General features: G+C 38.1%; 4 protein-coding genes across 4 annotated transcripts in view; all 4 read right to left on the reverse strand.

Annotated features, from left to right (window-relative positions):
* Window positions 1-23193, reverse strand: part of pitpnc1a (phosphatidylinositol transfer protein cytoplasmic 1a) — a gene marked incomplete at both ends in the record, with an annotated part of 73749 nt that overhangs the window by 33892 nt on the left and 16664 nt on the right. The gene's annotated exons all lie outside the window — the stretch shown is intronic.
* Window positions 2339-4466, reverse strand: LOC307263382 (HLA class II histocompatibility antigen, DQ beta 1 chain-like). Its single transcript, XM_080044530.1, has 5 exons — window positions 4355-4466; window positions 3968-4237; window positions 3179-3457; window positions 2949-3083; window positions 2339-2830 (listed from the first exon to the last, which is right to left on the reverse strand). Exons 1-5 carry the CDS (start codon window positions 4404-4406, stop codon window positions 2781-2783), a joined length of 786 nt encoding a protein of 261 aa, XP_079900656.1. The 5' UTR covers window positions 4407-4466; the 3' UTR covers window positions 2339-2780.
* LOC307262682 (rano class II histocompatibility antigen, A beta chain-like) lies at window positions 5588-7552 on the reverse strand. The gene is made up of 5 exons (XM_080043638.1): window positions 7447-7552; window positions 7060-7329; window positions 6067-6345; window positions 5840-5974; window positions 5588-5721 (listed from the first exon to the last, which is right to left on the reverse strand). Exons 1-5 carry the CDS (start codon window positions 7496-7498, stop codon window positions 5672-5674), a joined length of 786 nt encoding a protein of 261 aa, XP_079899764.1. The 5' UTR covers window positions 7499-7552; the 3' UTR covers window positions 5588-5671.
* On the reverse strand, window positions 18460-19890 carry LOC307263538 (class II histocompatibility antigen, B-L beta chain-like). Its single transcript, XM_080044700.1, has 4 exons — window positions 19687-19890; window positions 18915-19193; window positions 18685-18819; window positions 18460-18566 (listed from the first exon to the last, which is right to left on the reverse strand). The coding sequence occupies exons 2-4, from the start codon at window positions 19093-19095 to the stop codon at window positions 18520-18522; spliced, it is 363 nt and encodes a 120-aa protein (XP_079900826.1). The 5' UTR covers window positions 19096-19193; window positions 19687-19890; the 3' UTR covers window positions 18460-18519.

Genomic DNA, 23193 nt, shown 5'->3' on the forward strand with positions numbered 1-23193 from the left:
GATGAAAGGATCTTCCACTGTTACTTCTATATCATTCTTGGTCCACTTTATCTTGATGGAAGGAGGAAAAAAGTGGTTGATGAAGCAGATGAGAGTATTCTCTTCCTCTTTTAACACTTGATCTCTGGGGTAGATCATGACTTCTGGTGCCTCTGAGGGTAAAATGATCACGTGCATTTAGTGTACTTTTCATTTCTATATTTTTGTAAAAAAAGAAAAAATTAACCTGTCAAGTATCACTTACCTTTAGTTTTTGTTTGAGCCGTTTGGAATTGTTCCCAAAAGTGATAAGCAAATTTGCATTCAGATCGATATTTTAATGCATATTGGTAAGCAGAGGGATTATGGGCACTCAAAGGCAGTCTGCTTGCCCAAACAAGAAGCCCATCTTTAAAGTCTGCATAGTAAACGTCATCACCATCCACTGTCAAACTGAGTGTAGTATCACTTGAATTAAAGCATCCAAAGGTATGACAGAGTTCGAGACTTCCTGGAAAAAATGTGACCATCCATACATCAATTCAGCAACAACTGTTTATACTATTATAAACATCACTTACACATTCATGAAAGGTTTAAAACTGTTTTTTCTTAAAGTGTAACTTTGGTTCACATTATTTTATAAGATGCCAACACAACAGTTATAGTTAAATAGCCACTTACTTTGTGTATGGATGCAAACTACTCCTGAGAAAAGAAGTATAATTCTAAAGTACATATATTTCAGTAAGGCTGTCATAGCTCCCTTGTTCTCTGTTGTTAGTCTTTGAAAAAAATTAGAAAATCTGTAAAAAGGGAATTGATAACACAAGGGGAAGTCCACAAAGTCGATACCAGGAAGAGAAGAGTCAAGTTAAACTTGTAGAGCAACTTTTAAGGATGCCTTGTTGAGATTTATGAAAAGTTGTTTACATACATTGTCAATCACTGTGTGTATCCTTGAACTCTACAGTAAAAAGTTATTGTAGTTGTAACACACAACCCACACATACTACCTGACACAGAAAAAGCAACCTTAACAAATGAGGCTCATGGAGACAACTTCTTCCCTTGACAGCTGGAGGGAGCACCCAGCGGAGCTGATAGTATGCACACACACACGCACACGCACACGCACACACACACACACACACACACACACACACACACACACACACACACACACACACACACACACACACACACACACACACACACACACACACACACACACACACACACACACACACTCACACTCACTCACTCAATCACATGATCTTCACTGGCAGACAGCCAAGCCAATGATATTTTAGTTTGAGAGCTGTGCACAACTTTAGAAGGAACTCCCACACACACATGCACTTACAATAACAATAAAGCTTATAGTGGGTTTTAACTTGATTTTACAAGCTTTCAGCATTACAAAGTTAAAGCACATCATTGCACAGCAGTGGTTTTTTGCTGTGGCTCAACACAAAGGTCAGTTCTTCAGGGGGCTAAATATTTTGACCCTGGGAGTTTTTGCTTTTGTGAAATAACTTTTTTTTTCTGTGTGCAAAGTAAATTCATGTAATCATCCAAAATAAAAGTAGGATGTTTGGAAAAGCTTTGTTAACAACGAGAGCATAGTGTACCACTTGCAGCCATTTTGAGATAGAGATAGAGGGACAAAAGTGAGAACCAGAAGCAGTGAAAAGGAGACAGAGTTAGAGAGAAAAGGAGTGACATTTAGTGTTATCTTAGTTTGGCCTTGCATACAATATCAGCCTCGCCATCTATTTCCTATTTACCTCAAATATTCTGACTGTAGCCTACTCTAACCTGGGAGAGCTGGGAGTCCCCAGGCTTGAGGAGAAATACAGGACTTTGGCTCCTGATATATGCTTTACTTTTGGCTGAAAACCTGAGACAAAGAAGATGAAGGATGAGCTGAAATGTGCAACTTTAAAGAAACTTGCCTCGCAGGAGGTGTGGGTTGTGGAAGAAAGACAGTTTTGTCTTCAGAGTCAAAGGTGCTGTTGCTCAGTACCAGGTCAAACAAGTAGTAGGGAGTGGACTCTTGCCTTTTTAGTTTTAAAGGCTATGAAAGATTTAAGAATTAGCATTAGGTCCAGCCCTAATACTGCAATAATATGTTCACCATCTTAGTTTAGTGTGAAGCAAGATAACAATAATGATCTATTTATCACCATAAACTATATACATACACCGAGTGTAAACAGGAGAACATGCAAAAATAACTAGACAAACTGATTTTCATTAATGTAAAAAATACATAATTTATTTTATTCCTGTGCTCATACAGTTGAGAAAGTTGATATACAGTAATTTATACATCAGTTTTAATATTTCCATACATCTTATTGCTGATGCTGTTGCCTTCACTGACTAATGGCTTTTACATACACTGGACCTCATTCTGTTAAAGGTGCTGTGTGTGAAATGTTTTTTTTTAGCTAACTTCCTGTCAGTGACTGCAGTTAGCAGGTAGCTTTCTCTCTTCTGATTGGATATCAGTTGTGGGATCCCAGAAAAGTTTATTTGCCAATTACATGCAGAGCGAGTGACTAAGAGATCGGAGTTATGAAACGCGCACCCTATAAAAGTGATCACATATGAATATAGAGCGATTTAAAACGTATATTAACATAAATATATCGCTCACTTCACCTTTAAAGCTTTTGCTGTGTTGTCTGATATACACTGTGCAGTGGCCTTTAGAGCCCCACACCTCCACCCAAGGACCATGATGAGAATTTAAACTGTTCACTATGATCTATTTGTTGTAAAATACAATACTTCTATGTAGCTTCGACTGCAGGGAGGACTTCCACAGGAATCGACACACGTCCTGTTAAAAATGAAGATGAGAACAATTATTTATCACACTATGTACACAACTGTACCAAAGGTATTTACATTTACTCTTAATTAATTTTTACAATCAAAATGTCTTCTTATGTCCTCACCTTGGTAGATAGTGAAATATACAGCTGACTTTCTTTTGTAGTAGATGAATCCAGAGGTCGCAACAACAAATCCAAGCATCAGAGCACAAAGTCCCACAGCAATATGAACCCGTTCTGGTCCAGGAAGGGAGGGGTCTAAAATAGGGACATAAGTATTTTTTATTTTTTACCATAAACATCTCACAATTTCTGACCCCCATGTACAAGTTGCGTCACATTGGCAAACTCACCCCAGACCTGAAGCATTGGTTCAGAAAGGGACAGGTGTTCAACCATGCAGGTAATCGTTTCTCCATCGGTCCGGATGTACTCAAGGTGGGAATGCATCTGGTAGTACCATTCACCATCAGGCAACACTTCAGAAGAAGTGACAGCCGAGGTCAATTCCTGCCCATTCCGCAACCAAGTCATCCGGATTTGCCTCGGATAAAAGTTATAGGCACTGCACACAAGCGTGGCAGGGTGCTTCACTAAATTCAGCTGGATGGTGGGTTTAGCAGTAAGTTCACCTGAAACAACATGTTAAAGTTTTCTATTAGGAAATAAAGCACTTTTCTATGTACGGATAGCACATTCTTTAATCAGATATAAATATTATTATGTGTCAAAGATAGGTATGTTTTGAATTATTTTACAGTACTATACATCAAATATTATGGAAGTATTGTAATGTATTGTCTTGTGTAAAATCCAATTCTCAACATTTAATAGACGGTTTTCACGGCAGACATTTTGACTTGTCGAAGCACAAAAAACGGGTGTAAAAAATGACCTTTGACAATGTCTCGATCGAGCACCCCAGTAAGCCATGTCAGTGAGTGAGCATGCACAACACCAGAGTCCTGAAACTGATTAAGCCAAATGGAATTCAGCAACCATTATTGTTACTACTTGAACCACACCTGTTCTTTTCCTACCTGTCCAAGTCAATATATGAGCCGTGTAAAGAGTCTATGTCCAAAGCACCTCAAAATCAATTTAGTACATGCGATTTGACCTTTAGAAACAAATGCTCTTACCTGTTACCTGTCGGATCCAGGCTTTATTGTTTGTACACAGCAATTTCTTCTCAATTGCTCTCTGTAGTGCATCTAAGGGATCACTGTTCCAATATTCAACATATTGAATCCCAGTGGGTGTGAATCCTGTCCAGTTGCCTCTTGTGCTGTTGTACTGCTGCACTTTATGCTTATTAAAAAGAACAGTAATGATATACTCTATATCTTCAAAACTTGGACCCGTGAATGTACAACATGCTCTGGATTGGAAAAAATCTTCATCTGAGAAAACTGTAATGAGGAGAGAAATTCATTAATGTAAATTTTTACTATAGTAAACACAAATACGTAACATCTCACTAATGTTTTCAAGAGGAATAATGTAAATAGAACAGAAATGTAACTCACCTGGGCAGAAAAGGGAGAAAACCACCAAGCAAAGGAAACAATACATGTCCATGTATTCTCGTGCGTAGGGAACTACACAAACAAAGCCGCTCTGATGTGAAGCATTTTTGTGTTCACGGATACTAGGAAATAAACACAGGCACACTGACATGTCTACAAAAAGGGAAGAACTCACCGCCCTTTTTTCTCAGTGGAAACTCCCTTCCCTTTCAATACTAATAATGATTCTATTTTTTAGCGTTCTTAAATGCATTAACTATTATTATTTTATGTTGGGTGTTATCTTAGAATAGCTTGCAGTCAGCAGCTGGTTTAAGCTTATGCCATGGTTGTAAATGCTGCAGAACCCAAGTCAAAATATTCTATATTTTTCAGTGTTTTAGTGTATTAGTGTAAACGTTTGAAAAAGTAAATGCATATCTATATATACTGTACTTTTCCACAAGTATACTTCTATAACATTATTTTGAGTTTCTCAATGCAAATACAGTCAAAGTATGATTAATTCATAGCAAACCTACAGTATGTTAAAAGTCAACCCTAGTGCATTTTAGATCTATTACATTCCTTGAAAGTACACAAAGGCTTCTCATTAGCGTAGTTGTATTTTAGTGAACATACAGTGGAGTGCATTTTGTCACTGTATAGTGAAGGAGCTTTTTTTATATTTTGAAATATTATACTTGAGTACAAAACAAGTTGTACCCCCTTTGGACAAAAGCGCTAGTGTTTTTGCTACCCCAGCTATTGTTCCTGGGTGAGAATGACAAAGGCATAAAGAAAAACTATATAAAAATAGCATTCTTTATACTGATAGTCTTGTTTGCTGTTACATGTAATTCATGATCGTCAGAGGAAAAATCAGACTATTTCAGAAATATTCAAAAGTTCCTCTTGGCACCATTAAGTGCAACTTAAGTGCAATATTTAACATACTCTGTACAACTTAGGTTCTTTCAATTCAACTCAACTGAGTGTATTGCTCATGAATGCATTTAACATATACAGTATGTAAAAACATTATTTATTTCATTGTGCTCAGTTGAGAAAGTTGACGTACAGTAATTTATACATCAGTTTTACCATTTCCATAAATCTTGCCTTCACTGGCTAATGGCTTTTACATACACTGAACGTATTTCTGTTAAAGCTTTTGCTGTGTTGTCTGAAATACATTGTCCAGTGGCCTTTAAACACAAGGGTTAGAGCCCCACCCCCCACCCAAGGAATATGATGAGAATGACTGATCTGAAAACATGAGATACACAGAATTTAAACTGTTCACTATGATCTCTTTGTGGTAAAAATACAATACTACTATGTAGCTTCAACTGCAGGGAGTAATTCCACAGGAATCGACACACGTCCTGTTAAAAATGAGGATGACAACAATTATTTATCACACTATGTACACCACTGTACCAAAACTATTTACATTTAATCTCAATTAATTTTTACAATCAAAATTTCTTCTAATGTCCTCACCTTGGTAGATAGTGAAATATACAGCTGACTTTCTTTTGTAGTAGATGAATCCAGCGCTCACAAAAAAGAATCCAAGCATCAGACCACAGAGTCCCACTGCAATTTGAACCCGTTCTGGTGCAGGAAGGGAGGGGTCTAAAATAGCGAAATATATGTATATTTTTTTATTTAAACATCTCACAATTTCTGACCCCCATGTACAAGTTGCGTCACATTGGCAAACTCACCCCAGACCTGAAGCATTGGTTCGGAAAGGGACAGGTGTTCAACCATGCAGGTAATCGTTTCTCCGGCGGTCCGGATGTACTCAAGGTGGGAATGCATCTGGTAGTACCATTCACCATCAGACAACACTTCAGAAGAAGTGACAGCCGAGGTCAATTCCTGCCCATTCCGCAACCAAGTCATCCGGATTTGCCTCGGATAAAAGTTATAGGCACTGCAGACTAGCGTGGCAGGGTGCTTCACTAAATTCAGCTGGATGGTGGGTTTAGCAGTAAGTTCACCTGAAACAACATGTTAGAGTTGTATTAGTATGGATAACACATTCTTTAATTAAATATAAATATTATTATGTCAATGATTCTTGAGAAGTGGGACAAAAGACCGTCTTGCAATAGTAACTGCTGTCATGTTTCAAAATAAAAAATATTTGAAATTGTAGATGTCATTAGGGGTTAAGAATAGAATGTCTAGAGCACAATTATCCCCTTAAATTAAATTTCATCATCATTATGTCAAATATATGACACTAGTTATCTTCTCACGACATCCAAAACAGTGTGTCCACAGAGAAGGGTTCAATCATTCATATGCAATAAAACCTATTAAAATGTTACTTTAATGATTAAAAATTGCTTTTTTTTTCATTTCTCATATCAATAAAAACTGTTTTTCTACAACATATTCATGTTTTATAAAGTTTCTAAGTGGGGGGACACTTTTTGTCAACACCGTCAGACAACAAAAATTAATTTGACAATGTCTCGATCGAGCGCCCCATTAAGCAATGTCAGTGAGTGAGCATGCACAAAACCAGAGTCCTGAAACTGATTAAGCCAAATGGAATTCAGCAACCATTATTGTTACTACTTGAACCACACCTGTTCTTTTCCTACCTGTCCAAGTCAATATATGAGCCGTGTAAAGAGTCTATGTCCAAAGCACCTCAAAATCAATTTAGTACATGCGATTTAACCTTTAGAAAAAAATGCTCTTACCTGTAATCTGTTGGACCCAGCCTATGTTGTTTGTACACAGTAATTTCTTCTCAGATGCTCTCTCTGGTGGATCAGAGGGATCTCTGTTCCAATATTTAACAATTACATCTGCAACGGGTGTGAATCCTGTCCAGTTGCCTCTTGTGCTGTTATACTGAAGCATTGGATGGGTATCAAAAAGAGCAGTAAGGATATACTCTATATCTTCCAAACCTGGACCCCTGAATGTACAGCATGCTCTGGATTGGTAAAAATCTTCATCTGATAAAACTGTAATGAGGAGAGAAATGAATTAATGTTAATTTTTACTATAGTAAACACTAATAAGTAACATCTCACTAATGTTTTCAAGAAGAATAATGTAAATAGAACAGTAATGTAACTCACCTGGGCAGAAAAGGGAGAAAACCACCCAGAAAAGGAAACAATACATGTCCATGTATTCTCGTGAGTATAGGGAACTACACAAACAAAGCCGCTTTGATGTGAAGCATTTTCGTGTTCACGGATACAAGGAAATAAACGCTGGTACACTGATATGTCAACAAAAAGGGAAGAATGCACCTCCCTGTTTTCTCAGTCGAAACACCTTTTCAAAACTAATAATGATACTATTTTTTAGCATTCTTAACTGCAATCACTATTATTATTTTATGTTGGATGTGAATAGCTAGCTGTCAGCAGCTGGTTTAAACGTATGCATATACATACATATCCATATATACAGTACTTTTCCACAAGTATACTTCTAGTACATTATTTTGAGTTTGTCAGTGCAAGTACAGTTTGCTATGAATTAAAGTATGATTAATTCATAGTAAAGTAAACTTATGTTAAAAGTCAACACTAGTGCATTTTAGATCTACAACATTCCTTGAAAGTATACTAAAGGTTATCATTAGCGTAGCTGTATTTTAGTGAATATATTATTGAGTGAATTTTGTCACTGAAGGAGCATTTTTTTGTATTTTCAAATACTAGGCTATACTTAAATACAAAATTAGTTGTACTATTTCCGTATGCAGATTAGGTAAAAAATAGAACTGCTTTAAGTTCTCTGAGGAACTTCAGTTTATGTTAATTGTTGCACCCCCTTTGGACAAAAGCGCTAATGTTTTTACTACCCCAGCGGTTGTTCCTGGGTGAGAATGACAAAGGCATTCAGAAAATCTGTATAAAAATAGCATTCTTTGCACTGATGGTCTCGTTTGCTGTTACATGACGTTCATGATTATCAGAGTAAAATTCTGACCATTTCAGAAATATTAAAAAGTTATTTGAAGCACCTTTAAGTGCAACTTAAGTGCAATTTTTAACATATTTAGTACAACTTAGGTTCTTTCCGTTCAACTCAACAGAACCAAAATGAGATGGAGCATGTATTTCTAGAGGGTTTAAAATCGGATGAGTTTCAAGTAGTACTGTCTTGATGCTAAAAGTATATTGGGAATCTATCTGACCAAGATAATGGTGCCTTTATTGTAAATTTAACCCAAAATAGAGCCTTATGGGAACCCATAGCACATCCTAGTTGAGGTGAAAGATACATTGTTATTCAAGCATAATACTTATTATAGACACTTCCCCAGTCAAAGCACAATGAATCAGCTGTAATCGGCTGCATTTATTATGAGTTATAAATGGTTTAAAAAAACCAATAGACAAAATAAATTAAACAAGACACATTAAATTATGTAATGAATGATTAATGGGTTTTTCACACTTTAAAAACTGCACAGGAGAGAAAGTAAGTTGACAGAATTACAGACATGCAAGTAACTCAGGAAGATTCCTAATGATTTCCGTACCTAGAAAAACCTAGAAAAAAAAATATTTAAGAGAGGTTTGCTTGTACTCGATAGTGGTCAGTTAAGAGGTGTCAGTAGACAACAAGAGAGAGGGATAATGACATGAAACAAAGGCTGCTGGCTGGAAACAAATCGTGAGACAATGGGATCACAGTGATATAGTATACTGTATGTCTTAGAGGGTGTTTATACTGGAAACTGAAACGGTGAATCCGCAAAAGTATTTTTGCGGATGCAGCCTATCATTCACATGACAACAGCAAACGAAGGTTTGAAAACGCAAACTTTTGAAACCACCTCCCAAGGTGGAATCTTTTGAAAACGCAACCGCACTGGTACCCTGTACTAAAAAAACGTTCTCTCTGGTAACACTGACGTCACGGCTCCATCATACCAACATGCACGGTATGTCCGCGGCACCATCACTGTGATCAGCAGAGAGTGTCGTGCAGGGCTCAAATATACTCTCCAAATGCGGGTACATTTAGTCTAATTTAATTAATTATTTAGACCCTTCATGAACATGGCATTCATTGGCATTCATTTTCTGTTACAGTATGGTTTTATGCATCAAATTGTACCGGAAGAGCTATCTACTAGGCTAATAGTCAGCGATTTCGGCCCGTTTTCAATAACCATGTGCACAAGTCAAGTTTTCAAATCAATTGCATCTCGTCTGAACGTGGAAACTTTTGAAAACGGAAAGGGGAAAACCATTGCATTTTCACCGTGTGCATGCCTTAACTAGCCTGGCTCCGCCCGCCTACCTACTTCCGCCCAAATTTCATTTTCCCTTCAGTAGTCAGTCTGGTGGTGGGGCGTATTAGTGAGATTTTTCCGAACAGACTTCTGAGTATCCAATCAGCGAACAGAGGAAGTGGCTGAGAACGACAGGTCGAAGTCGCGCTCCAGTTTCAGTTGAATGCTGCGTTCCCTTACGCTCGGAACTCGGAAATTTCCCACTTGGTAGTTCCGAGTTCCGACCTGTCTGTGTTCCAGTGCATCTGCTCGGGAAAGTATGGACGCCTACAACCTTTCTCATCCAAATAACTAAACGTTAGGCTCTAACAAGTTATCGTTGCCAGGTACCGGTAGATCCATAGACTACAATATGTAGTGAAGTCGGAAATTTCCGAGTTCCCTGAACGCACCGTCAGAAGCCGGCTCACGACCAAACGTTATGCGATTGGTTGGCTAATCCAGAGTGGCACTGAGCAGATCCAATAGTTTTAAACTTCAACAGACACCCGCCTCCAAGTGAGTTAACGTTTGCCAATTACAGCACTTCCAGACCTTCTGTACAAATGAAATGAAGTACGATGGTCTGGTAGCGCCAGGCTATGCCTTAACCACTCGCCCCCAGGAGGAGGCCCCGATATTGGTTTCCTTTTACAAAAAGGAATGTTCCTGTAGTAACTCCAAGAAGTCCAAGACTCAGGCCAAGTCCGCAGAAGACAGATGGACCAAGACTTATCTCGTCTGTGTCAAGCTCTGGGGGGAAAGAGGAGAAACAGATTTTTAATATGAAGTTAAGAACCCAAAAGTGGAATCATAATCTGATGAGTTATTTCTATATCTTCTAATTGACCTGGCAAGAGATTTAAGATACAACATAAGGTATCAACATATTAACATTAAGCTTCTCTGTCCTCACCCCAAAACCTGGTCTGAGGCTCCTCCAGTGACTGGTGTTCCACAGTGCAGCCGTAGATGTCTCCTTCCTTCGGGACAAAGCGCAGGTTGGAGAGAACATGATATGTCCCATCAGAATTGGGTAGGCATTTGATGAAAGGATCTTCCACTGTTACTTCTATATCATTCTTGGTCCACTTTATCTTGATGGAAGGAGGAAAAAAGTGGTTGATGAAGCAGATGAGAGTATTCTCTTCCTCTTTTAACACTTGATCTCTGGGGTAGATCATGACTTCTGGTGCCTCTGAGGGTAAAATGATCACGTGCATTTAGTGTACTTTTCATTTCTATATTTTTGTAAAAAAAGAAAAAATTAACCTGTCAAGTATCACTTACCTTTAGTTTTTATTTGAGCCGTTTGGAATTGTTCCCAAAAGTGATAAGCAAATTTGCATTCAGATCGATATTTTAATGCATATTGGTAAGCAGAGGGAACATGGGCACTCAAAGGCAGTCTGCTTGCCCAAACAAGAAGCCCATCTTTAAAGTCTGCATAGTAAACGTCATCACCATCCACTGTCAAACTGAGTGTAGTATCACTTGAATTAAAGCATCCAAAGGTATGACAGAGTTCGAGACTTCCTGGAAAAAATGTGACCATCCATACATCAATTCAGCAACAACTGTTTATACTATTATAAACATAACTTACAAATTACAACTTACAAATAAGATGCCAACACAACAGTTATAGTTAAATAGCCACTTACTTTGAGTATGGATGCAAACTACTCCTGAGAAAAGAAGTATAATTCTAAAGTACATATATTTCAGTAAGGTTGTCATAGCTCCCTTGTTCTCTGTTGTTAGTCTTTGAAAAAAATTAGAAAATCTGTAAAAAGGGAATTGATAACACAAGGGGAAGTCCACAAAGTCGATACCAGGAAGAGAAGAGTCAAGTTAAACTTGTAGAGCAACTTTTAAGGATGCCTTGTTGAGATTTATGAAAAGTTGTTTACATACATTGTCAATCACTGTGTATCCTTGAACTCTACAGTAAAAAGTTATTGTAGTTGTAACACACAACCCACACATACTACCTGACACAGAATAAGCAACCTTAACAAATGAGGCTCATGGAGACAACTTCTTCCCTTGACAGCTGGAGGGAGCACCCAGCGGAGCTGATAGTATGCACACACACACACACACACACACACACACACACACACACACACACACACTCACTCACTCACTCACTCACTCACTCACTCACTCACTCACTCACTCACTCACTCACTCACTCACTCACTCACTCACTCACTCACTCACTCACTCACTCACTCACTCCCACACGCACATGCACTTACAATAATAATAAAGCTTATAGTGGGGTTTAACTTGATTTTACAAGCTTTCAGCATTACAAAGTTAAAGCACATCATTGCACAGCAGTGGTTTGTGCTGTGGCTCAACACAAAGGTCAGTTCTTCAGGGGGCTAAATATTTTGACCCTGGGAGTTTTTGCTTTTGTGAAATAACTTTTTTTTTCTGTGTGCAAAGTAAATTCATGTAATCATCCAAAATAAAAGTAGGATGTTTGGAAAAGCTTTGTTAACAACGAGAGCATAGTGTACCACTTGCAGCCATTTTGAGATAGAGATAGAGGGACAAAAGTGAGAACCAGAAGCAGTGAAAAGGAGACAGAGTTAGAGAGAAAAGGAGTGACATTTAGTGTTATCTTAGTTTGGCCTTGCATACAATATCAGCCTCGCCATCTATTTCCTACAACCTCAAATATTCTGACTGTAGCCTACTCTAACCTGGGAGAGCTGGGAGTCCCCAGGCTTGAGGAGAAATACAGGACTTTGGCTCCTGATATATGCTTTACTTTTGGCTGAAATCTTGAGACAAACAGGGTGAAGGATGAGCTGAAATGTGCAACTTTAAAGAAACTTGCCTCGCAGGAGGTGTGGGTTGTGGAAGAAAGACAGTTTTGTCTTCAGAGTCAAAGGTGCTGTTGCTCAGTACCAGGTCAAACAAGTAGTAGGGAGTGGACAATTGCCTTTTTAGTTTTAAAGGCTATGAAAGATTTAAGAATTAGCATTAGGTCCAGCCCTAATACTGCAATAATATGTTCACCATCTTAGTTTAGTGTGAAGCAAGATAACAATAATGATCTATTTATCACCATAAACTATATACATACACCGAGTGTAAACAGGAGAACATGCAAAAATAACTAGACACACTGATTTTCATTAATGTAAAAAATACATAATTTATTTTATTCCTGTGCTCATACAGTTGAGAAAGTTGATATACAGTAATTTATACATCAGTTTTAATATTTCCATACATCTTATTGCTGATGCTGTTGCCTTCACTGACTAATGGCTTTTACATACACTGGACCTCATTCTGTTAAAGGTGCTGTGTGTGAAATGTTTTTTTTAGCTAACTTCCTGTCAGTGACTGCAGTTAGCAGGTAGCTTTCTCTCTTCTGATTGGATATCAGTTGTGGGATCCCAGAAAAGTTTATTTGCCAATTACATGCAGAGCGAGTGACTAAGAGATCGGAGTTATGAAACGCGCACCCTATGAAAGTGATCACATATGAATATAGAGCGATTTAACACGTATATCAACATAAATATATCGCTCACTTCACCTTTAAAGCTTTTGCTGTGTTGTCTGATATACACTGTGCAGTGGCCTTTAGAGCCCCACCCTCCACCCAAGGACTATGATGAGAATGAAAACTGTTCACTATGATCTATTTGTTGTAAAATACAATACTTCTATGTAGCTTCGACTGCAGGGAGGACTTCCACTGGAATCGACACACGTCCTGTTAAAAATGAAGATGAGAACAATTATTTATCGCACTATGTACAAAACTATACCAAAGGTATTTACATTTACTCTTAATTAATTTTTACAATCAAAATGTCTTCTAATGTCCTCACCTTGGTAGATAGTGAAATATACAGCTGACTTTCTTTTGTAGTAGATGAATCCAGAGGTCGCAACAACAAATCCAAGCATCAGAGCACAAAGTCCCACAGCAATATGAACCCGTTCTGGTCCAGAAAGGGAGGGGTCTAAAATAGGGACATAAGTATTTTTTATTTTTTACCATAAACATCTCACAATTTCTGACCCCCATGTACAAGTTGCGTCACATAGGCAAACTCACCCCAGACCTGAAGCATTGGTTCAGAAAGGGACAGGTGTTCAACCATGCAGGTAATATTTTCTCCGGCGGTCCGGATGTACTCAAGGTGGGAATGCATCTGGTAGTACCATTCCCCATCAGGCAACACTTCAGAAGAAGTGACAGCCGAGGTCAATTCCTGCCCATTCCGCAACCAAGTCATCCATTCATTCATTTCATTTTCCTTTATTTAACCTCGAAAGATCAATTGAGGGGTGACCCTCTTTTACAATGACGTCGAGTTTGTACATATACACAATATACAATGAGAATACATAACAAGTTTACACACACACACACACACACACAGACAACAACAATTTAAAACATTCAGATCAATTGAATGAGAGACATAATAGCCTAATTAAAACAGTTACAAGTGTAAAGGGGCTGATTCAAAATAATAATTTTAAATTGGTTAACAGTTATGAGTGTATTTATTTTAATTGTATGTTGTAGGCTGTTCCAGGAGTCAGGGGCACTATGGCTAAAAGCGGTTTTACCAAGCTCAGACCGGGCATAGGGGACATATAACATGAGCATGTCAGTTGAGCGGGTTTGATAAAGCCCATCTGAAATAAGCAGCATTTCTGTCAAATATAGTGGTAGCTTTCCAGTCAGAGCTTTATATATAAAAATATGCCAATGTGCATCACGTCTCTCCTTAAGGGAGGACCACCCAACCTTTTCATATAAAACACAATGGTGTGTATCATAAGCATCTCCTGTAATGAATCTCAAAGCAGAGTGAAATACAGAGTCTAGGAGTTTAAGGCATGAACGAGATGCATGCCGATAAACCACATCACCGTAATCAAGGACAGACATAAAAACTGCCTCAATAATCCTTTTCCTACTGAACAACGGGAAGGTGGCTTTATTCCTATAAAAATAGCCAATCTTTTGTCGGAGACGACAGACAAGATTTTTTATGTGAAATGTAAAAGAGAGTTTTTCATCTATCCAGATGCCAAGATATTTATATTCAGTGACTCTTTCAATATGAGATCCATTATTTGTGTGAATAATAAGATCATTAAAATGTGTAATTCTTGCTCTGGAAAAGCACATATATTTTGTTTTTTCTATATTAAGGACAAGCCTGAGATCCACTAGACAGTTCTGCAGGGTGTTAAAAGAGCTCTGTAGGTTCTGAACAGATTGTTGCACTGAATCAGAAATGCAATACAGTACAGTGTCGTCAGCATACAAATGGGCATGGCAGTTTTGTAGTGATGAAACAATGTTATTGATGTAAATTGTGAATAGGACTGGACCTAAAATTGAGCCCTGCGGAACACCATTTGTAACTGTTAAAAACTCAGTTTGGTAGCTTCCCAGCTTAACTGACTGCTGTCTATCAGAGAGATAGTCCCTAAACCAGCTACATGTAGAATAATCAAAACCAATTTCATGCAGCCTCTCTAAAAGCAAATGGTGATCTAAAGTATCAAAAGCTTTTGACAGATCAACAAAAAGTGCTGCACAGTGCATTTTTTTATTTTTTTATTTTTTTTTTATCGATAGCTGTAACAATGTTGTCTAAGACCAAAGTGACAGCAGATATAGTACTGTGGCCTGCCCTAAAACCAGATTGAAATGGACTCAAAATGGAAGCACTGGATAAAAAGGATTTCAACTGAGTATTAATGACTGATTCTAGAATTTTTGCCAGGCATGGGAGTTTGGAAATTGGCCTGTAATTGTTAAGATCACTTTTGTCACCCCCTTTATGTAATGGAATGACGTGAGCTTTTTTCCAGACTTTAGGAACAATACCAGAAGAGATGGAAAGATTAAAAATATGGGTTATTTGTTTTGATATGATAAGTGCAGAGAGATTTATTGAAAATGGGTCCAAATTGTCCTCTCCCATGTACTTCCTGGGGTTGATGGCAAGAAGCGCATCTACAACAATACTTGTTGGGACTTGAACAAGGCTGAAAAGAGGAGTTTTAGAGACAGGTGGTATGCTATTTTTATTTCTCGTGGTGGTAGGCGTAGAAGGCGTAGATACTCCATTGTGAAAGAGTTTACCAGCAGCTATAAAGTGTTTATTGAAAGCTAAACCAATTTCTTTCTGATCATTTAAAATATGATCATTTATTTTTAACTGACTGGGAACAGTGCTAGAATTGTTTTTGTTATAATTCACAGCCTTCCAAAATAGTGCAGGGTTGGAGTAGCAGTTTGAAATTAGTTCGAGGTAGTAGTCTGATTTAGCTTTCCTAACCATGGATATGCACCTATTTCTGATTTGTCTGAAAGCAGTCCACTTGGAGTTTTCACCAGAGCGTCTAGCTAGGGACCATGCTTTATTTCTCTCTGCAAATATATCGGACAATTCATTTGTGAACCAGGGGTTTGATCTATTTTTTACTCTGTGCTTTTTAAGGGGTGCATGCTTGTTCAAAATGGAGGAGAAAGTATTGGTGAAAAATTCTAAGGCCAATTCCACATCAGATATTTCACTTGTGAGATGAATGAATCCGGATTTGCCTCGGATAAAAGTTATAGGCACTGCACACTAGCGTGGCAGGGTGCTTCACTAAATTCAGCTGGATGGTGGGTTTAGCAGTGAGTTCACCTGAAACAACATGTTAAAGTTTTCTATTAGGAAATAAAGCACTTTTCTATGTATGGATAGCACATTCTTTAATCAGATATAAATATTATTATGTGTCAAAGATAGGTATGTTTTGAATTATTTTACAGTACTATACATCAAATATTATGGAAGTATTGTAATGTATTGTCTTGTGTAAAATCCAATTCTCAACATTTAATAGACGGTTTTCACGGCAGACATTTTGACTTGTCGAAGCACGAAAAACGGGTGTAAAAAATGACCTTTGACAATGTCTCGATCGAGCGCCCCAGTAAGCCATGTCAGTGAGTGAGCATGGACAAAACCAGAGTCCTGAAACTGATTAAGCCAAATGGAATTCAGCAACCATTATTGTTACTACTTGAACCACACCTGTTCTTTTCCTACCTGTCCAAGTCAATATATGAGCCGTGTAAAGAGTCTATGTCCAAAGCACCTCAAAATCAATTTAGTACATGCGATTTGACCTTTAGAAACAAATGCTCTTACCTGTTACCTGTCGGATCCAGGCTTTATTGTTTGTACACAGCAATTTCTTCTCAATTGCTCTCTGTAGTGCATCTAAGGGATCACTGTTCCAATATTCAACATATTGAATCCCAGTGGGTGTGAATCCTGTCCAGTTGCCCCTTGTGCTGTTATACTGCTGCACTTTATGCTTATTAAAAAGAACAGTAATGATATACTCTATATCTTCAAAACTTGGACCCGTGAATGTACAACATGCTCTGGATTGGAAAAAATCTTCATCTGAGAAAACTGTAATGAGGAGAGAAATTCATTAATGTAAATTTTTACTATAGTAAACACAAATACGTAACATCTCACTGATGTTTTCAAGAAGAATAATGTAAATAGAACAGAAATGTAACTCACCTGGGCAGAAAAGGGAGAAAACCACCAAGCAAAGGGAAAAATACATGTCCATGTATTCTCGTGAGTATAGGGAACTACACAAACAAAGCCGCTCTGATGTGAAGCATTTTTGTGTTCACGGATACTAGGAAATAAACGCATGCACACTGCAATGTCTACAAAAAGGGAAGAACTCACCGCCCTTTTTTCTCAGTGGAAATTCCCTTCCCTTTCAATACTAATAATGATTCTATTTTTTAGCGTTCTTAAATGCATTAACTATTATTATTTTATGTTGGGTGTTATCTTAGAATAGCTTGCTGTCAGCAGCTGGTTTAAGCTTATGCCATGGTTGTAAATGCTGCAGAACCCAAGTCAAAATATTCTATATTTTTCAGTGTTTTAGTGTATTAGTGTAAACGTTTGAAAAAGTAAATGCATATCTATATATACTGTACTTTTCCACAAGTATACTTCTATAACATTATTTTGAGTTTCTCAATGCAAATACAGTCAAAGTATGATTAATTCATAGCAAACCTACAGTATGTTAAAAGTCAACCCTAGTGCATTTTAGATCTATTACATTCCTTGAAAGTACACAAAGGCTTCTCATTAGCGTAGTTGTATTTTAGTGAACATACAGTGGAGTGCATTTTGTCACTGTATAGTGAAGGAGCTTTTTTTATATTTTGAAATATTATACTTGAGTACAAAACAAGTTGTACCCCCTTTGGACAAAAGCGCTAGTGTTTTTGCTACCCCAGCTATTGTTCCTGGGTGAGAATGACAAAGGCATAAAGAAAAACTATATAAAAATAGCATTCTTTATACTGATAGTCTTGTTTGCTGTTACATGTAATTCATGATCGTCAGAGGAAAAATCAGACTATTTCAGAAATATTCAAAAGTTCCTCTTGGCACCATTAAGTGCAACTTAAGTGCAATATTTAACATACTCTGTACAACTTAGGTTCTTTCAATTCAACTCAACTGAGTGTATTGCTCATGAATGCATTTAACATATACAGTATGTAAAAACATTATTTATTTCATTGTGCTCAGTTGAGAAAGTTGACGTACAGTAATTTATACATCAGTTTTACCATTTCCATAAATCTTGCCTTCACTGGCTAATGGCTTTTACATACACTGAACGTATTTCTGTTAAAGCTTTTGCTGTGTTGTCTGAAATACATTGTCCAGTGGCCTTTAAACACAAGGGTTAGAGCCCCACCCCCCACCCAAGGAATATAATGAGAATGACTGATCTGAAAACATGAGATACACAGAATTTAAACTGTTCACTATGATCTCTTTGTGGTAAAAATACAATACTTCTATGTAGCTTCTGCAGGGAGGACTTCCACAGGAATCGACACACGTCCTGTTAAAAATGAGGATGACAACAATTATTTATCACACTATGTACACCACTGTACCAAAACTATTTACATTTAATCTCAATTAATTTTTACAATCAAAATTTCTTCTAATGTCCTCACCTTGGTAGATAGTGAAATATGCAGCTGACTTTCTTTTGTAGTAGATGAATCCAGCGCTCACAAAAAAGAATCCAATCATCAGACCACAGAGTCCCACAGCAATTTTAACCCGTTCTGGTGCAGGAAGGGAGGGGTCTAAAATAGGGACATAAGTATTTTTAATTTTTTACCATAAACATCTCACAATTTCTGACCCCCATGTACAAGTTGCGTCACATTGGCAAACTCACCCCAGACCTGAAGCATTGGTTCGGAAAGGGACAGGTGTTCAACCATGCAGGTAATCGTTTCTCCGGCGGTCCGGATGTACTCAAGGTGGGAATGCATCTGGTAGTACCATTCACCATCAGACAACACTTCAGAAGAAGTGACAGCCGAGGTCAATTCCTGCCCATTCCGCAACCAAGTCATCCGGATTTGCCTCGGATAAAAGTTATAGGCACTGCACACTAGCGTGGCAGGGTGCTTCACTAAATTCAGCTGGATGGTGGGTTTAGCAGTAAGTTCACCTGAAACAACATGTTAAAGTTTTCTATTAGGAAATAAAGCACTTTTCTATGTATGGATAGCACATTCTTTAATCAGATATACATATTATTATGTGTCAAAGATAAGTAGGTTTTGAATTATTGTACAGTATATATATATGGAAGTATTGTAATGTATTGTGTAAAATCCAATTCTCAACAATTAATAGACAGTTTTCATGGCAGACATTTTGACTTGAAGCATTAAAAACGGGTGTTAAAAAAATGACCTTTGACAATGTCTCGATCAAGCACCCCAGTAAGCCATGTCAGTGAGTGAACATGCACAAAACAAGAGTCCTGAAACTGATTAAGCCAAATAGAATTCAGCAACCATTAATGTTACTCATTCCACACCTGTTCTTTTCCTACCTGTCCAAGTTAATATATGTGCTGTGTAAAGAGTCTATGTCCAAAGCACCTCAAAATCTATTTAGTACATGCGATTTAACCATGAGAAAAAAAATGCTCTTACCTATACGTTGGACCAAGGGTATGTTGTCTGCACACAGTGCTTTCTTCTCAAACACTCTCTGTAGTGCATCATAGGGATCTCTGTTCCAACGTTTAACATATTGAACTGCAGTGGGTGTGAATCCTGTCCAGTTGCCTCTTGTGCTGTTATACTGCTGCAATTTATGCTTATTAAAAAGAACAGTAGCGATATACTCTATATCTTCAAAACCTGGACCCGTGAATGTACAACATGCTTTGGATTGTAAAAAATCTTCATCTGAGAAAACTGTAATGAGGAGAGAAATTCATTAATGTTAATTTTTACTATAGTAAAAACAGATACGTAACATCTCACTGATGTTTTCAAGAGGAATAATGTAAATAGAACAGTAATGTAACTCACCTGGGCAGAAAATGGAGAAAACCACCCAGCAAAGGGAAAAATACATGTCCATGTATTCTCGTGCGTAGGGAACTACACAAACAAAGCCGCTCTGATGTGAAGCATTTTTGTCTTCACGGATACTAGGAAATAAGCGCATGCACACTGACATGTCAACAAAAAGGGAAGAATGCACCTCCCTGTTTTCTCAGTCGAAACTCCCCCCTTCCCTTTCGATAATAATAATGAAACTATTTCTTAGCATTCTTGATTGCAATCACTATTGCTTTATGTTGGATGTTATCTTAGAATAGCTTGCTGTCAGCAGCTGGTTTAAGCTTGTTCCAGGTTTGTAAATGCTGCAGAACCCAAGTCACTTTACCCCACCACCACAATTTGAGAACAACAACCTCTCTTAGCATTTCAGGCTAATATTCAGTTAGCATCATCACATGGTTTCATATTTAAAAAAAGTATGCTTACAACAGCGCCATGAGGTCCTCTCCTTCATGGCCAAGGGGAAATGGGAGGGGCTTGAAAACATAATGCTCACATGACCAAAAATGTGTTCCGTTGCCTTGATACAGGGAGTGTCTCACATTACCCGATGTCTCACATTATCTCGTTCTCCCCTACTGTCTTGAAGCTAAAGGTATGTGGGGAATCTGACCAAGATAATGGTGCCTATACTGTCAATTTCACCAAAAATAGTGCCTTGTGGGAACCTATAGCACATGCTAGTTGAGGTGAAAGAGAAATCGTTATTCAAGCATAATACTTGTCATATACACTTCCCCAGTCAAAGCACAATGAATCAGCTGTAATCGGCTGCATTTATTTTGAATTATAAATTATTTGAAAACAATAATCAATAAACACAATAAATTAAACAAGAGACATTCAGTTATGTACTGTAATGTACAGATAGTTTAATGTTTTTTTTCACACTTTGAAAACTGCACAGGAGAGAAAGAAGGTTGACTGAATTACAGACATGCAATTCATTCAGGAAGATTCATACAGTATACATTTCCTTTAAAAAAATGTATTTGAGAGAGGTTTGCTTGTACTCAATGGCGGTCAGTTAAGAGGTGTCAGTAGCATGGACGTCGATTTGGCTAAACAAGTGGGGGGAACAAACAGGCATTCTGGAGTGGGGGGGACAATGAGGAAACATCTTTTTTTCTCTTTAGTGCAGGTAATGAACGGTTCTGAAAGACGGCATACCCGCTCACTAATGAATACAATGTATACAAAACACTGATGTCTGACACATTTGATGAAAAAAGCATTTTCAAAAAGCAGCGGACATATGAGCCACTAGCTGCTCCCCGTAGCCCAACCAAACATGACGTAAACAAAAGGAGCTTGGGAAGGTAGTTCCGACTGAGCACATCGAGCCGAAGCACGGCTGGACTGTCGCACAACAATATTACTCCGCCTCGGTCTCCATGGCAACCTAGCTAGTAGCATAGCCATGATCAGCTTCAATTACTTCTTGATGAACAACCAGTGACGTGCGGTGAGGTCAGTGAGTGGGTAGGCACTGAGTTCTGAAAGCCAGATTTCTCTAAACCTATATATTGTTAAATCAAAAACAATAAACAACAAACAGGCACGCACGGCCGATTTCAAATAAGTTCCTCCCTTTCTTTCTCTCTCTCACTCACTCACTCACTCACTCACACAGACGGGACGTATATGAAATGTCACGACGGTGACTTCAGGTTTGCCCGTAGCCTACTGTAGTTTGGTCTAAATGATTAAACATCGCATCCATCGACTTAACGGACCCGTCCCTCACACCGAGGGCCGAAAAAACGTAAGGCAACAAGTCAAACCTTCGCCGATTCAAACTACCGGTACTACTTCTATTCAACTTAAAAATAAAAGACAGCATTCATCATTATGTAGGACTACAGCATAACTGATGGCAACTCCACTCCATAAACTTTATCTTAATAGATAAAGTACCAGTAGCATATGCCCCATGGACCTGTCCAGCATCAGAATGTAACCATTTATCCACACTGCAGAGCTTAGGTTTGTCCGTCAGTAACACTGAAAACACAACTGCTCAATTGAATATAAAATGCAGAATGGATTGCACTCGGTATCAATTCATCCAACTTTATTATTAAATAAACCCCAAAAAAGTTTCTGACTCACCAATCTGACTCCCTGGCTGTAGAAATAAGCAAGACGATAGTAATCCAGTGACAGTCTGACTGACAGCACAGCTAGCTAGCATCCTTCCGTTCATGTAGGCTACCTGTCCGTTTGAAATGCTCGAACATTGTTTGTCCCTGTTGCTGCTGTACACCGTCCAAGGCTGGCGCAGGCCTTTCTCTTGCTATTCATTCTGTTCCTTTTTAAATTATAATCCAATTTGTTAAAATTCCTCCAGTCTGAAATATCTGCGGGCACGGCAGCTGCAATGTTGACTTAAAAATCCGCGGGGGTAATGCGACGTGAATGAGCATAGCCAACGTAATGACGTTGGCCTAAGCTGCGTAAATGTCTAGTAATATCTCGATTTTAATTGGACCATGAATGATATGTAATGTAAAGGCTTATGTGGCAATGCATACCATTTACGTAAAAAAGGCACAAAGAATTATGCTTATTTGCGTACATGTTAAATAATACAGAATCAAGTGCGCATGCGCGAAAACTTTTTCTTGCCGTCCACAATGAATAGGCGCAAAGGCACTGATTCTTTGCCGTACACAATGAATGGGAAACAGCAAAGGCACAATATTTTTTTGGCATAACTTACTAACTGCCACGTTTCGAATCAAAACGTCTACACTTTTTTAAAGTAATCGCAGATTACATGTAAAGATCGAAATAATTAACAGTAACAGTAATAATACAAATATAATTTTATTTTATTTTTTTTTTTTTGCACACGGCGCCTACCCTGACCGCACGTCACTGTAAACAACATCGTCAGTATCCATGTGCCGCGACACAAGCTGCTGTTAGTGTCCGCTACATTAACAGTCATTAGTGGGCATAGAGGATGGTAATCCCTACAGTTTACACTTCACAACGGGACACTTAAAGCCACTCGCCGTTGTCTCTCTGCTGCTGATTGAAATGCATCAGTCTTCTCTGGTGTGCAAACTAGCGGAGACTTCG

This window comes from Ammodytes marinus, assembly GCF_949987685.1.
Source record: "Ammodytes marinus genome assembly, chromosome: 16".
Classification (NCBI taxonomy): Eukaryota; Metazoa; Chordata; class Actinopteri; order Uranoscopiformes; family Ammodytidae; genus Ammodytes; species Ammodytes marinus.

What these genes read in the sequence shown, in the direction of transcription:
- LOC307262682 (XM_080043638.1), bottom strand. Translation starts at nt 7,498, where the DNA reads ATGGACATGTATTGTTTCCTTTTCTGGGTGGTTTTCTCCCTTTTCTGC. An exon ending in TTTCTCCCTTTTCTGCCCAG is followed by an intron (nt 7,330 to 7,446) that starts GTGAGTTACATT and finishes TCCTCATTACAG; the next exon opens with TTTTATCAGATGAAGATTTT. An exon ending in ACCAATGCTTCAGGTCTGGG is followed by an intron (nt 5,975 to 6,066) that starts GTGAGTTTGCCA and finishes TCGCTATTTTAG; the next exon opens with ACCCCTCCCTTCCTGCACCA.
- LOC307263538 (XM_080044700.1), bottom strand. Translation starts at nt 19,095, where the DNA reads ATGACTTGGTTGCGGAATGGGCAGGAATTGACCTCGGCTGTCACTTCT. An exon ending in ACCAATGCTTCAGGTCTGGG is followed by an intron (nt 18,820 to 18,914) that starts GTGAGTTTGCCA and finishes TCCCTATTTTAG; the next exon opens with ACCCCTCCCTTCCTGCACCA. An exon ending in ATATTTCACTATCTACCAAG is followed by an intron (nt 18,567 to 18,684) that starts GTGAGGACATTA and finishes CATTTTTAACAG; the next exon opens with GACGTGTGTCGATTCCTGTG.
- LOC307263382 (XM_080044530.1), bottom strand. Translation starts at nt 4,406, where the DNA reads ATGGACATGTATTGTTTCCTTTGCTTGGTGGTTTTCTCCCTTTTCTGC. An exon ending in TTTCTCCCTTTTCTGCCCAG is followed by an intron (nt 4,238 to 4,354) that starts GTGAGTTACATT and finishes TCCTCATTACAG; the next exon opens with TTTTCTCAGATGAAGATTTT. An exon ending in CTGGATCCGACAGGTAACAG is followed by an intron (nt 3,458 to 3,967) that starts GTAAGAGCATTT and finishes ATGTTGTTTCAG; the next exon opens with GTGAACTTACTGCTAAACCC.